We start from the raw sequence: 16,263 nt of genomic DNA on the forward strand, positions 1-16,263 counted from the left end.
CACTTGGCCAGTTTCTTGAAGCCAATGGCTCTTTTCTTGGTGGGTGTCCCATTGTTTACTTTCCACACATGGTTATTCCATGGGTCAGCCTGTAGCAGAGAGACAAAGTTACAATAGTCTTAGCATACAGATTAGTGGATGGCATTACTGTACATTTGAAGGACATATTCTGATCCTGACCTGGGGTCAAATACATACTGTATGTCAAATACGCTGCTAAAGTATAAGAAAATATTTTACTTTGACCTGGCCACACTAACTCTCCTTCCTCCTCACCTGATACTCGAAGGATGGCGTGAGGCGATAGTTGAGCATCTCCTGGTGAAAAACTGGGGTGATGCTTCCAGACATTGGGGGTACAATCCAGACCCAGTCCCCCGGGCAGCCCCCCCGCACCCTGATCTCATTCTCCATGTGCTTCATGAAGGACTCTGTGGCAGAGTGGTGGTCCACTATGGTTACCTTAGAAGACTGGGAACATATAATGGCGATCAGTTCCTGTCTGAGGAATTCAATCATTGCAATTGTTTCAGGTTGACATTTAGTAGTACATACTATTTCACCTTTATTTCTCGTCCCTCGTGACAGCCTTAACATTGATTCTGGGTGCCGAGATTCCACAATTTCTAACTGAATGTAAAGACTTCCAAAGAATAATGCTTTAGGCTTTAATTTATATACAGTCTAGAAATGTGCAGATAATACAATAGAAGAACACTTGGCAATCACCTGAAAACTGTAGAGGACTGCTATGTTGATCTCCACCAGTGCCTGGTCCTTCCACAGAGAAGAGGTCTTTCTGGTATCCAGAGCCATCAGACTGGCCACTTCCTATTGGACAGGGCAAGACAATATTGTAATAACAATAACTGTTGTTGATAACTTAAGGTTATTTGCGTAACCCCAGTTCTCCGATATTACGAGTGAGACATCGCACTATGCCGATTCACCAGAAGTAGCTTGAAGGAACAATTATACACGTCTGTTGGAGACCAACAGGTCGAGTGGGGAAATGATGGAGCCTCTCCCCTCATACTAAAAAGCCCCTCGCCTGCCCTCTGATCATTCTTGAGTGTGTCAAACTTCCTTACACTCTTGCGAGTAGGGGAATGTGGTGAGATGTAGAGCTGGAACGATAAACCCAAAATGATCGACACCGACCATACCGATCACTTATCGCAGGCATTTAGCTGATATCGTTCATTACGATAAGTAGCCTATACTAGAGAAATGTGAAGTTTGAAATTAAATAAGTTTGCTAATATGGGTAATTGTTAATGGGACAACTGATAGCTACAACCACCGTAGTAGTAGTAGTACAAAAAAAAAAAAAAACGGTGCACCTTAATGTTATAAACTTATATTTAGGTATTGTTAACGCATCAATTCAGGCAATTTATCGCGACATGGATTTTTGACAATGACGTCCAGCTCAAGTGAGATGTCTCACTCATAATATCAACATACTTTTTCAATTATTTGCTTTAACATCTCACTGTGGGATATGACCAACTCCTGTAATCACACATGCTCTATGAAGAAGGACAGTCTCAATATTAACCCTCAGAGGCAATGAGGACAGTAAATCAAATCAAAAGTACGCACCAATGAAGGCACAGTGATGTCGGTAGAACTTCATAAAAGTAGGAGGGGATGCCCAACAAGCCGCATCACAAATCTCCTGCAAGAAGATGCCCTTGAACAGTGCCCAGGAGGTCTCTAGTAGATTGAGTCTACATGCTTTTGCGGCACAGCTGGACTTCAGGCTAGAAGTTTGAGGGTTTGAGACCTGCTCCCTGCCTGTTTCATTACAGTATTCTGTATTGGCATTACCAGAGAATTTAAAACCTTTTTTGTAATAACATAGTATATGGGATTTGATTTTAAGAAATTTGGCTTAATTAATTTAATTAATATTATGGTGTTTCCATTCAGAGAAAAATTGTCCGTTTGTAAATTCAGACCGTTTCGCTCTCGGAGCGCACACTGGACGTTTGGGCCGAAGAGTAGGGTTGATTTGAGCGTTGACGGCAGTCAAGCACCCAAGCTAATGTTGGCTAGCTACTTCCAGACACAAATGAGACCACTAACCATTTTACTCACCCTAGCAGAGCTGGTAAAGCAGTCGCTTTGAAGTAATCGCAAAAAAAAAACAGGCTTCATTTTAGTGCATTTTTCACCCTGCCAGCTGCTATTAGTTCAATTGAGCACCGTGGCACCAACCCGCCTTCCGAACGTTCTATTCCCAGCTTATTGTTCAACTTAACGCCTGCTTCGCTATTTTTGGCAATGAGACCTGCTCACGTTGTTTTATAGTTAAAATGTAAACAAAAATAATATTGGAACTCTGTGGTCTTCCCATTATTTTCTATGGGGAAATATAGGCATGTCTGTCTATTTCGCCAAATATCTTGCAATGTGTATATTTAGATTTTTTTTCAAGTCAGGTGTAACCGGTGTGAAATTGCAGGTATGTATGCATGCCTTATGATTAACGAGACGTGGTGTGATCATAACAACATACAGGAACTCAAGTCCTTTTGTTCACCTGACTCAGAATTCCTTACAATCAAATGCCGACCGCATTATCTACCAAGAGAATTCTCTTCGATCATAATCACAGTCGTATATATTGAAAAACAGCTTCTATCTCAAGGCCATCAGACTGTTAAACAGCCATCACTAACTGAGTGGCTGCTGCCAACATACTGACTCAACTCTAGCCACTTTAATAATGAAAAAATTGATGTAATAAATCTATCACCAGCCACTTTAAACAATGCCACTTTGTATAATGTTTACATACCCTACATTACTCATATCATATGTATATACTGTACTTTATACCATCTACTGCATCTTGCCTATGCCGTTAGGCCATCATTCATTCATAAAAATGTATGTACATATTATTCATTCCTTTACACTTGTGTGTATAAGGTAGTTGTTGTGAAATTGTTAGGTTAGATTACTTGTTAGATATTACTGCATGGTCGGAACTAGAAGCACAAGCATTTCGCTACACTAGCATTAACATCTGCTAACCATTTGCATGTGACAAATAAAATTTGATTTGAGCTAGTTAGCGGGGTGCACGTTCAATTGGTGACGTCACTCACGCTGAGACCTGGAAGTAGTTGTTCCCCTTGCTCTGCAAGGATCGCGGCTTTTGTGGAGCGATGGTTATCGATGCTTCAAGGGTAGCTGTTGTCTATGTGTGTAGAGGGTCCCTGGTGTGACCCAGGTAAGGACAAGGAGAGGAACGAAAGCTAAAACTGTTACACGGGCGCCATTTTAAAATCAGGAGAATCTCCTCTTTGTAATTATGTAAGTCTGGGCAGTGAGCTTGTTTGTCATCGATCCCTAGACCAGAAATAGTCAGAAATGCTTATTTTTTCCCTAATTTTTCATTACGCAGACATAAGCACAGTTGACACATTTCGAGGTGCGGATGTTTACTTTCTACACAAGTAGTTTTTTTCCAGTTTTGTCCGACGAACAGATTGTAGTGGTAAAATAAAAAGGGATACATTTAATAGAATTCTAAGCATCACTCCAGTCAAAACAGGCTCTGCGAATGTTAGATTTCATTCATTTTCAATGGACTCGCGCTAGTGTTCCAGTTTAGCCAACTTTCTTAAGCCGTTTTTCAGCCTTGAGTGAATTTTGACTCGTTCTATTGTCCAGCCTATAGATAATTTACAAAAGCACCCGAATATCCATTGAGAAAGCACAAAGACTATACCATTTAGCTAAGATGGACGAGAATAATCAAGTCAATTATTTAGATAGCCTATAGTTAATCTTTATTTTTTATTTTACCATTATTTAACCAGGTAGGCTAGTTGAGAACAAGTTCTCATTTACAACTGCGACCTTTCCAAGATAAAGCAAAGCAGTGTGACACAAACAAACAACAGAGTTACACATGGAATAAACAAACGTACAGTCAATAATACAATAGAAAAGGTGTATATATACACACAGTGTGTGCAAATGAGGTAGGATAAGGCAATAAATAGGCCATAGTGGCGAAATAGTTACAATATAGCAATTAAACACTGGAGTGATCGATGTGTAGAAGAGGAGTGTGCAAGTAGATACTGGGGTGCACAGGAGCAAAATAAATAACAGTATGGGGATGAGGTAGTTGGATGGGCTATTTACAGATGGGCTATGTACAGGTGCAGTGATGTGTGAACTGCTCTGACAGCTGGTGCTTAACTTCTTCGATATAGGGGGCGCTCTTTTAATTTTTGGATAAAAAAACTTTCCCGTTTTAAACAAGATATTTTGTCACGAAAAGATGCTCGACTATGCATTTAATTGACAGCTTTGGAAAGAAAACACTCTGACGTTTCCAAAACTGCAAAGATATTATCTGTGAGTGCCACAGAACTGATGCTACAGGTGAAACCAAGATGAAATTTCAAACAGGAAATGCCCCAGATTTTGAAGGAGCTGTGTTCCAATGTCTCCTTATATGGCTGTGAATGCGACAGGAATGAGCTTACACTTTCTGTTGTTTCCCCAAGGTGTCTGCAGCATTGTGACGTATTTGTAGGCATATCATTGGAAGATTGACCATTTTACACTACATCTACCAGGTGCTCGCTTGGTGTCCTCCGTCGCAATTATTGCGTAATCTCCAGCTGCGTGTATTTTTCCATTTGCTTCCGAGGAGAAACCCAACTGCCACGAATGATTTATCATCGAATAGATACAGTGCCTTGCGAAAGTATTCGGCCCCCTTGAACTTTGCGACCTTTTGCCACATTTCAGGCTTCAAACATAAAGATATAAAACTGTATTTTTTTGTGAAGAATCAACAACAAGTGGGACACAATCATGAAGTGGAACGACATTTATTGGATATTTCAAACTTTTTTAACAAATCAAAAACTGAAAAATTGGGCGTGCAAAATTATTCAGCCCCCTTAAGTTAATACTTTGTAGCGCCACCTTTTGCTGCGATTACAGCTGTAAGTCGCTTGGGGTATGTCTCTATCAGTTTTGCACATCGAGAGACTGACATTTTTCCCCATTCCTCCTTGCAAAACAGCTCGAGCTCAGTGAGGTTGGATGGAGAGCATTTGTGAACAGCAGTTTTCAGTTCTTTCCACAGATTCTCGATTGGATTCAGGTCTGGACTTTGACTTGGCCATTCTAACACCTGGATATGTTTATTTTTGAACCATTCCATTGTAGATTTTGCTTTATGTTTTGCATCATTGTCTTGTTGGAAGACAAATCTCCGTCCCAGTCTCAGATCTTTTGCAGACTCCATCAGGTTTTCTTCCAGAATGGTCCTGTATTTGGCTCCATCCATCTTCCCATCAATTTTAACCATCTTCCCTGTCTCTGCTGAAGAAAAGCAGGCCCAAACCATGATGCTGCCACCACCATGTTTGACAGTGGGGATGGTGTGTTCAGCTGTGTTGCTTTTACGCCAAACATAACGTTTTGCATTGTTGCCAAAAAGTTAAATTTTGGTTTCATCTGACCAGAGCACCTTCTTCCACATGTTTGGTGTGTCTCCCAGGTGGCTTGTGGCAAACTTTAAACGACACTTTTTATGGATATCTTTAAGAAATGGCTTTCTTCTTGCCACTCTTCCATAAAGTCCAGATTTGTGCAATATACGACTGATTGTTGTCCTATGGACAGAGTCTCCCACCTCAGCTGTAGATCTCTGCAGTTCATCCAGAGTGATCATGGGCCTCATGGCTGCATCTCTGATCAGTCTTCTCCTTGTTTGAGCTGAAAGTTTAGAGGGACGGCAAGGTCTTGGTAGATTTGCAGTGGTCTGATACTCCTTCCATTTCAATATTATCGCTTGCACAGTGCTCCTTGGGATGTTTAAAGCTTGGGAAATATTTTTGTATCCAAATCCGGCTTTAAACTTCTTCACAACAGTATCTCGGACCTGCCTGGTGTGTTCCTTGTTCTTCATGATGCTCTCTGCGCTTTTAACGGACCTCTGAGACTATCACAGTGCAGGTGCATTTATACGGAGACTTGATTACACACAGGTGGATTGTATTTATCATCATTAGTCATTTAGGTCAACATTGGATCATTCAAAGATCCTCACTGAACTTCTGGAGAGAGTTTGCTGCACTGGAAGTAAAGGGGCTGAATAATTTTGTACGCCCAATTTTTCAGTTTTTGATTTGTTAAAAAAGTTTGAAATATCCAATAAATGTCGTTCCACTTCATGATTGTGTCCCACTTGTTGTTGATTCTTCACAAAATAATACAGTTTTATATCTTTATGTTTGAAGCCTGAAATGTGGCAAAAGGTCGCAAAGTTCAAGGGGGCCGAATACTTTCGCAAGGCACTGTATGTGAAAAACACCTTGAGGATTGATTCTAAACAACGTTTGCCATGTTTCTGTCGATATTATGGAGTTAATTTGGAAAAAAGTTTGCCGTTGTAATGACTTAATTTTCGGGTTTTTTTCTTAGCCAAACGTGATGAACAAAACGGAGCGATTTCTCCTACACAAATAATCTTTTTGGAAAAAATGAACATTTGCTATCTAACTGAGAGTCTCCTCATTGAAAACATCCGAAGTTCTTCAAAGGTAAATTCTTTTATTTGAATGCTTTTGTTTTTGTGAAAATGTTGCCTGCTGAATGCTAGGCTTAATGCTATGCTAGCTATCAATACTCTTACACAAATGCTTGTGTAGCTCTGGTTGAAAAGCATATTTTGAAATTCTGAGATGACAGTGTTGTTAACAAAAGGCTAAGCTTGTGAGTCAATATATTTCTTTCATTTCATTTGCGATTTTCATGAATAGTTAACGTTGCGTTATGGTAATGAGCTTGAGGCTATGATTACGCTCCCGGATACGGGTTTGCGCGACGCAAGAAGTTAAAGCTAGGGAGGGAGATATGAGTCTCCAGCTTCAGTGATTTTTGCAGATCGTTCCAGTCATTGGCAGCAGAGAACTGGAAGGAAAGGAGGCCAAAATAGGAATTGGGGGTGACCAGTGAAATATACCTGCTGGAGCGCGTGCTATGGGTGGGTGCTGCTATGGTGACCAGCGAGCTGAGATAAGGTGGAGCTTTACCTAGCAAAGACTCATAGATGACATGGAGCCAGTGGGTTTGGCGACGGATATGAAGCGAGGGCCAGCCAACGAGAGCATACAGCTCGCAGTGGTGGGTAGTATATGGGGCTTTGGTGACGACACGGATGGCACTGTGATAGACTACATCCAGTTTGCTGAGTAGAGTGTTGGAGGCTATTTTGTAAATGACATCGCCGAAGTCAAGGATCGGTAGGATAGTCAGTTTTATGTGGGTATGTTTGGCAGCATGAGTGAAGGATGCTTTGTTGCGAAATAGGAAGCCGATTCTAGATTTAATTTTGGATTAGATGCTTAATGTGAGTCGGGAAGGAGAGTTCACAATCTAACCACACACCTAGGTATTTGTTGTTGTCCAAATATTCCACATAAGTCAGAACCGTCTAGAGTAGTGATGCTGGACAGGCGGGCAGCGATTGGTTGAAGAGCATGCATTTAGTTTTGCTTGCATTTCAGAGCAGTTGGAGGCCACGGAAGGAGAGTTGTATGGCATTGAAGCTCGTCTGGAGGTTAGTTATCACAGTGTCCAAAGAAGGGCCAGAAGTATACAGAATGGTGTTGTCTGCGTAGAGGTGGATCAGAGAATCACCAGCAGCAAGAGCGACATCATTGATGTATACAGAGAAAATAATCGGTCCGAGGATTGAACCCTGTGGCACCCCCATAGAGAAGGCCAGCGGTCCGGACAACAGGCCATCCGATTTGACACACTGAACTCTGTCAGAGAAGTAGTTGGTGAACAAGGCGAGGCAGTCATTTGAGAAACCAAGGCTGTTGAGTCTGTCGATAAGAATGTGGTGATTGACAGAGTCGAAAGCCCTGGCCAGGTTGATGAATACAGCTGCACAGTACTGTCTCTTATCGATGGCGGTTTTGATATCGTTTAGGACCTTGAGCGTGGCTGAGGTGCACCCATGACCAGCTCGGAAACCAGATTGCATAGAGGAGAAGGTACGGTGGGATTCGAAATGGTCGGTGATCTGTTTGTTAACTTGGCTTTCGAAGACTTAGAAAGGCAGGATAGGATAGATATAGGTCTGTAACAGTTTGGGACTAAAGTGTCTCCCCCTTTGAAGAGGGGGATGACAGCGGAAGCTTTCCAATCTTTGGGGATCTCAGACAATACGAAAGAGAGTTTGAACAGGCTAGTAATAACAATTTCAGCAGATCATTTTAGAAAGAGAGGGTCCAGATTGTTTAGCCCAGCTGATTTGTAGGGGTCCAGATTTTTCTGCTCTTTCAGAACATCAGCTATCTGGATTTGGGTGAAGGAGAAATGGGGGAGTCTTGGGCAAGTTGCTGTGGGGGGTGCAGGGCTGTTGACCAGGGTAGGTGTAGCCAAGTGGAAAGCATGGCCAGCTGTCGGAAAATGCTTATTGAAATTCTCAATTATCGTGGATTTATCGGTGGGGACAGTGTTTCCTAGCCTCAGTGTAGTGGGCAGCTGGGAGGAGGTGTTCTGATTTTCCATGGACTTTACAGTGTCCCAGAACTTTTTGGAGTTTGTTCTACAGGATGCACATTTCTGTTTGAAAAAGCTAGCCTTTCCTTTCCTAACTGCCTGTGTATATTGGTTCCTAACTTCCCTGAAAAGTTGCATACCACGGGGGATATTCGTTGCTAATGCAGTACGCCACAGGATGTTTTTGTGCTGGTCAAGGGCAGTCAGGTATGTTTCTATATTTTTTGAATGGGGCATGCTTTAAGATTGTGAGGAAACATTTTTAAAGAATAACCAGGCATCCTCTACTGATGGAATGAGGTCAATATCCTTCCAGGATACCCGGGCCAGGTCGATTAGAAAGGCCTGCTCGCTGAAGTGTTTTAGGGAGCGTTTGACAGTGATGAGGGGTGGTCGTTTGACCGCAGACCCATTAAAGGACGCAGGCAATGAGGCAGTGATCGCTGAGATCCTGGTTGAAGACAGCAGGGTGTATTTGGAGGGCAGGTTGGTTAGGACCTATGAGGGTGCCCATGTTTACGGATTTGGGGTTGTTCCTGGTAGGTTCATTGATCATTTGTGTGAGATTGAGGGCATCAAGCTTAGATTGTAGGATGTCCAGGGTGTTAAGCATGTCCCAGTTTAGGTCACCTAACAGCACAAGCTCTGCAGATCGATGGGGGCAATCAATTCACATTCACATGGTGTCCAGGGCACAGCTGGGGGCAAAAGGTGGTCTATAGCAAGCGGCAACGGTGAGAGACTTGTTTCTAGCAAGGTGGATTTTTAAAAATAGAAGCTCAAATTGTTTGGGCACAGACCTGGATAGTAAGACAGAACTCTGCAGGCTAACTCCGCCCCCTTTGGCAGTTCTATCTTGTCGGAAAATGTTATAGTTAGGGATGGAAATATACTGGCAAGTTTGATTTAGAACTACTAACGTTAGGTAGCTAGCTAACATATTTTTGAGATAGCAAAAGCTCAGGTTGCCCAGCCTGGTGGAGATACAATCTTCTGCAAAATAATTCGCAAGGAGATTCGTGCAAAAATATTATTTGAAGATGTACTGTTGTAATGATATGCTATGTGGTTCGTAAAGACAACGTAGCTAACAAATTGTCAGCCAACATAACGTGCAAGGTAACTTATTTGAAAAGTCATTACTTTATGACATTGAGTAGAAAGTTACCCCTTGGTCGTTAGGGCAAATCTGGTCTGTGATAGGAGGGGGGGGGGGGGGGGGGTTCACACCTAGCTCGGCTATTAGACTATTCTTTAGTAAAGCTTGTATAGTCTATTGTTCAGCTATTAGCCCTGCTCCCCAACTTGCAACAAATTGCTGTTCCTATTGCATTCCTTTCCCTCTTCCACACATCATTCTGCTCCTGAGTGGCTCGCTTGTGGGCGTGCAGGCAGGATATGGCAGCATTTTCGGTTGTGTGTCTCGAATCCTCCATACTGTAGCAGGTTTGTATGAAGGTGTGGTTATTCACAGGCAAATTGTTATATGCTATGGAGGTACATGTGTCTTTTTGTCGAGAGCAAAATCTTTTTTATTTTCAATCAAAAATAATTGTTCTGAAAGCAACTTTCTTCCGACACAAAGGAAGTCAAAGCGGATACCTATGAAGATGGCATCTCAGGTAAGCAGCACTGGGCTGTATTGACGTATCCTAAAAATGACATCTGCTGCTTTAGATTGAACGGTCATATCTCAGTTATTGTTTTCATATCTATATCGAAAATGTAGATATTGCCAGATGTTCACTCTCCGAGAAACAGGCCGTGGAAGCTTTATTGCTGGCAAACGTGTCCACAACCAGAGGTAATTAAACTGTCCTGTGTTCTTTTTCTCCATCTCTGCCTGTCTTGTTGTACATGTTCATCCCTCTCCCCTTCTCCCTAAATCCTCTAGGTTATATCAGCTGTTTTGGTGAACCCCTCCCACATCTGAACTGGCTGACACAGAGGCCGCAGCATGATCATAGGTGAGATGTCACTTGGTCAGGTCAAAAGGAAGTATTATTAAGGAGATGCTTTACATTGAAATATAGACAGATGTAGTAGTCCCAGAGTTAATGATCCAGGGTCAGTTTTGCATTTCACCTCCTGATTTAAGATGACTGAGCGTGTTAGAGTAAATAAAAAAAGGCTTAATCATGCTCTCTCGTCTGCAGGTATGTTTTGATGTGAGAGAGGAAGCCAGTCCCGTCATCGCCACCTCACCCGCACTTAAGGTAACCTTCGGGCCAACTGGGGGTCCAAGGCTGGTTAGGAGATACCGCAATTGTGATGAACTGAGAGAATATTTGGGAAGCACTGTAATTCATGAATCATATGCTGTCTGCTGCTGTTCTTACCTCTCTCCCCACCTCGTCTTTCTTCCTTGTTTTAAAATGCACACCATATGTGCATTGAAGTACAGAATGAACTTGTATTTATAATATTACAATTATAATGCATTTATAACACCTGGATAATGAACTTCTTTCAATAAAGCGTTTCACATTCTCCACTGGTTGAAATTAAGTATCTCATTGAAATACTATCCTGTGTCCTCAGATTAATGCAGATGAAGGGAGTTAAATATGCATAGTTTTTTTCTGTATATATGAATTACAAATCAATCATGTTTCTAGTCTATTGCATAGTTACCATGTGTAATCATTGATGTCCCAGGAGCGGTAAACACTGTTGAAGTGTATAATTGTAATACATACAAGCAGACACAGCATCATTCAAATAATGGTGTTTGATATGACTGAAAAATTATGTCTCAGAGATTCATACCTGAAATCGCACCTTTATTTGCCAAGGAAGAGTACATGATCAGTGAATTATTCAATGTATAGGCTACAATGTGGAAATCTCATGCGTGGTAATAACTACAGTACATGTGTATATAGGACTTGCATCCTTGGCACAATAAAGTTATTATATTCTACTCTATCCATAGGCTTCATTAATGCCATTCAGACTTGAAGTTGATACAACAATTATGATAGCTGAGGTTCATAGATTGGTATGACTATTAGTTCAGAACCTAACGTTTTAGGGTTCATACACAGACCGGTTACATACTGTAGCTAGCTACACATCCATAGGCATACAGTTATTTTTATCCTCCACTACACAATAATCAAGTAAATAGTTAGCTAGCTATGTTACTTCAACTGCATTGCAAGGCAAGCTTACACAATTGTACATTCAATTTGCAGTAAATGCTTTAGCTAGCTAGATTCTTTACATCCACCTTTTCACAAGATAACAGCCTGGTTTGCTGGTTCTCAGGAGTCCCAAAAACATTAAACAACACAAATGACAAATTCATTCTCCTAACACTAGCTAGCTGGCTAATGTTAGCTAGTCAGATAACTTGCTAAATAGCGATTTTCGTAAATTAACTTAATGACAAAGGAATATGCACAAACTTTTGTCTCTACATTAACTAACATATTCCTTTCAATTGTAAATGTTTTGCTTGACTCATTATGATGTTATAACAACTTACATCTGGTTCCACCGTAATGTTGTGTTGAAGAACGCCACAAGGAAGGCTCGCATCAAAATTCGTCATTGGAACCACTCAATATGATTGGTCATATAAAAACCTTGGGACCCAAATGCATAATGAGTGCTCTAACTACCCCTTGTGGTGGTCTGGAGCAATGAAGCCATGACACTGGGTACCTTTAAGTCCCGCGGTGCAAGCTCGCAACTTTTAAAGGAGGAACCACTGTAGGTCCTGGATGGCAGGAAGCTAATCCCCAATGATGTACTGGGCGGTACGCACTACCCTCTGTAGCGCCATACAGTCAGATACCGAGCAATTGCCATACCAGGCGGTGATGCAACCGGTCAGGATGCTCTCGATGCTGCAGCTGTAGAACTTTGAGGATCTGGGGACCCATGCCAAATTGTTTCATTCTCCTGAGGGGGGAAAAGGTGTTGTCATGCCCTTTTCACGACTGTCTTGGTATGTTTGTACCATGATAGTTTGTTGGTGATGTGGACACCAAGGAAGTTGAAACTCTCGACCCGCTCCACTTCAGCCCTCTCGATGTAAATGGGGGCCTTTTCGGCCCTCCTTTTCCTGTAGTCCACGATCATATCCTTTGTCTTGCTCACATTGAGGGAGACATTGTTGGCCTGGCACAACACTGACAGGTATTTTACCTCCTCCAAATAGGCGGTCTCATTGTTGTCGGTGATCAGGCCTACCACTGTTGTGTCATCAGCAAACTGACGGCGTTGGAGTCATGCTTGGCCAAGCACTCAAGGTTGAACAGGGGCGGTATGTGAATTGGAGTGGCCCTAGGATTTCCGGGATGATGGTGCTGTGAGCCATAACCAGTCTTTCAAAGCACTTCATGGCTACCGACGGGTTGGTAGTCATTTGGGCAGGTTACCTTAGTGTTCTTGGGTACAGGGACTGGTGGTCTGCTTGAAACATGTTGGTATTACAGACTCAGAGGTTGAAAATGTCAGTGAAGACACTTGCCAGTTGGTCCGCGCATGCTCGGAGTACACGCCCTGGCAATCCGTCTGGCCCCTCTGTCTTGTGAATGTTGACCCGTTTAAAGGTCTTGCTCACACCGGCTATGGAGAGTGTGATCACAGTTATCCGGAACAGCTCTCATGCATGCTTCAGTGTTTCTTGCCTCGAAGTGAACATAAAAGGCATTTAGCTCTGCTGGTAGGCTCGCGTCACTGGGAAAATCACGTCTGGGTTTCCCTTTGTAGTCCGTAATAGTTTGCAAGCCCACATCTGACGAACTGCAGAGCCGGTGTAGACAGATTCAATCTTAGTCCAATATTGACACTTTGCCTGTTTGATGGTTCATCTGAGGGTATAGCAGGATTTATTATAAGTGTCCAGATTAGTGTCCTGCTCCTTGTAAGAGACAGCTCTAGCTTTTTAGCTTGGTGAGGATGTTGCCTGTAATCAATGGCTTCTGGTTGGGACATGTACGTATGGTCACTGTGGGGACAACGTCCTCAATGCACTTATTGATGAAGCCGGTGACTGAGGTGGTATACTCCTCAATGCCATTGGATGAACGGAACATATTCCAGTCTGTGCTAGAAAAACAGTAGTGTAGCATCTGCATCGTCGGACCACTTCCGTATTGAGCGAGTCACTGGTACTTCCTACTTTAGTTTTTGCTTGTAAGCAGGAGGATAGTTATGGTCAGATTTGCCAAATGTAGGGCTAGGGAGAGCAGTGTATGCGTCTCTGTGTGTGGAGTAAAGGTGGCCTAAAAACACACAAGTCTGGTTTGGACCGTGCCTGTTAAAGGTTTATACCAATTGCATTTGGCTTCCCAAGGCAAGCTGGGGATAGCTGTGAGGAGTTTGCTGTATGCCATTGATGCTCCGCTATAGGCAGAAGAGCGGCTTGCCCCTCCTCCTTCGCTGCTGTCTGGAGGAGGACGCTATTATCCTAGTCGATGAAGAGCCCCCACCCCTTCTCCTGGGGCCAAGCCCTGGAAAAGTCGGTGAAGTTCCTTGGGGTAGCCATCATGATGCCAGCCCATGAGGGATGGGTCTGCGAGGCAGTCTCGTCGCTTGAGTTAAGAGTGGGACGAACCACATTGGGCTGCTCTGTACACTCTACGGCAGAGGGTGTTCACAGCAAAAAATACACACAATGGATGCATGACACTGAACACTGCTTCCGCGTGTTAGACACCCAGGCAGACGACATACAGGAAGTGTGTCCTTACCTAAAATGGTCACCCTGCATTGACAAGATTGTGCTGGTACAGGGGCCTTGCTCGGTACCCACTGGGCAGAGCTAGCAGGTTCCATGGTTCCAAGAAACAGCTAATCCAAGAACAAAGGGAAAAGAGACTAACGTTCGCCACTTGGGCTAGAAGCCTAGCTAGTTAGCACAGTGCTATCAGGATAAGCTAATCCTATAAACAATGTGAACATAGCTGGCGATCACCACATGGGCTGCTAGCATAGCTAGTTAGCACAAAGTTATCCAAAGGAAGCTATTGCTCTTACAAACAAAAGAGTGGCTCTCGACCAATAAGCAGTGATGCTAGGATGGACAGTCTACTCAACGCCGGTGGAGGGTTTAACAAAACGTACGAGCAAAGTAGTAATTCTACCCTTCCAGGTAGATAAGCTAGTCGGTAGGATAGCTAGCCTTGCCGAGAGCTACCCAGGTTAGCTAAGCCTTGCAGCTAAGCTATCCAAGTCTCAGCAGCTAGCAGTGTGATGCTAGCTACAACAGGAGATGAAGGAATAAAAGTTCTTACCTGAAGCAAAACTGTTCCTTTTGGTCAAGTCACCCAACAATAAAGATTACCCTGCACTCGGCGGTGTAACCTTAACGGCACTGAAAAGTTACAGGAAAACCCATCGAGCCGTGCTGAAGAGAGCTAAGTATAACTGTTCTGTGAGGAAGAGAGGTGAAAATTACCAGAGGGCAGGCTCATTAGTATGAGGTTAGGGGCTCCCTCATTCGCAAATCGACCAGTCCGTCTCGAACAGACGTGTATGATTGGTTATTCAAGGTACTTTGAAAAATTCTGGTTTATCCCCACAGTGACAGATAATTGAAAGAACTGAAGCTAAGTTGGGGCCATACTGCCAAACAGGCTTTAGACCATCAGAAGCGGAGAGATCATGTCTCTGCCTTATCTGCCAGAAGGCACAAACAGGATAAGTGAGATTTCAATTAGGGTGACATTTTACTCTTCTTATCGCTGTTCACAAAATGCTATCGTATTCACTGTTACATTGAAGATAAGCATTCAACATTATCCTTCAAGTAAACTGGTGTGAAAAACCTGTGACAGGTAAGTCCTGTTGTTTGTAAAGCTACATAGAACATGGACAATCAAATACAGTACATAGAAGACAAGCAACTAATGTTATCCCTCATGTAAGCAGGTTGTGATTAGGCTATCCTGAATGACGGGTAAGTGGTTGCAGTCAGTATCAAATCACATTTCACAATTAGCCCGAATACCCTAAAGACATCATTTTACATTCTAGAAATGGAGAAATGTTCTAAAAATGGAGACATTAAAATAAAAATTTAAAAAACCTTGTTCTGCATCAAAATAAGAACATTTACCATAGTAGCTCACAATATCATAATTCTGTATATGGGTAAACCTGCATTTAGCAGAAAAGGGTGCATGGGGCTTGAGATGGGAACATGAGACGAGGGGAAATGACTGAGAACAGCTCAAGTTACTCTACGCCTGGGAACTGAAAACAAAATCTAACCGCCATTATAATGGTTATGCTAATACGTTGGCTGAATACCAACAGCACAACCAGATCCGTACATATTTTATCCACGTATTATATCTACAGCCTCTAAGATTGACATGCTCTAGTCACCGTGCTGCAGCATACTGTTTGTGAAAAAACAAGATATCGTCGGACCAACAATAGAGTGAAGACTTGCTGCTTCCAAGAAAACTATCCATTTTGATATAAAACAAATAAAATAATTAAACACAAATATTATACACCCCCCCCCCCCCCCCCTTTTTGCCCTCAGAACAGACTCAATTATTCAGGGCATAGACTCTACAAGGTGTCTAAAGTGTTCCACAGGGATGCTGGCCCATGTTGACGCCAATGCTTCCCACAGTTGTGTCAAGTTGGCTGCATGTTCTTTGGGTGGTGGACTATTCTTGATACAGACGGGAAACTCTGGACCATGAAAAACCCAGCAGCGTTGCAGTTCTTGACATA

The 16,263-nt window shown here is 42.7% G+C and overlaps 1 protein-coding gene across 6 annotated transcripts in view; it reads right to left on the reverse strand.

Annotated features, from left to right (window-relative positions):
• The window catches only part of nos1 (nitric oxide synthase 1 (neuronal)), a 63,511-nt gene that overhangs the window by 18,657 nt on the left and 28,591 nt on the right, over positions 1–16,263 (reverse strand). For 5 of the 6 annotated variants that reach the window (XM_036980173.2, XM_036980172.2, XM_090237978.1 and 2 more), the window contains exons 11-13: positions 730–831; positions 277–471; positions 4–89 (exon numbers count right to left, since the gene is read on the reverse strand). In XM_036980173.2, coding sequence (XP_036836068.2) covers positions 4–89; positions 277–471; positions 730–831 — 383 coding nt within the window. Of the gene's footprint in view, positions 1–3; positions 90–276; positions 472–729; positions 832–14,807; positions 14,948–16,263 lie in introns of those variants that run through there. The other variant, XM_090237979.1, reaches the window with a different exon arrangement.

This window comes from Oncorhynchus mykiss, chromosome 6 (assembly GCF_057628025.1).
Source record: "Oncorhynchus mykiss isolate SJ-2025 chromosome 6, ASM5762802v1, whole genome shotgun sequence".
Taxonomy (NCBI): domain Eukaryota; kingdom Metazoa; phylum Chordata; class Actinopteri; order Salmoniformes; family Salmonidae; genus Oncorhynchus; species Oncorhynchus mykiss.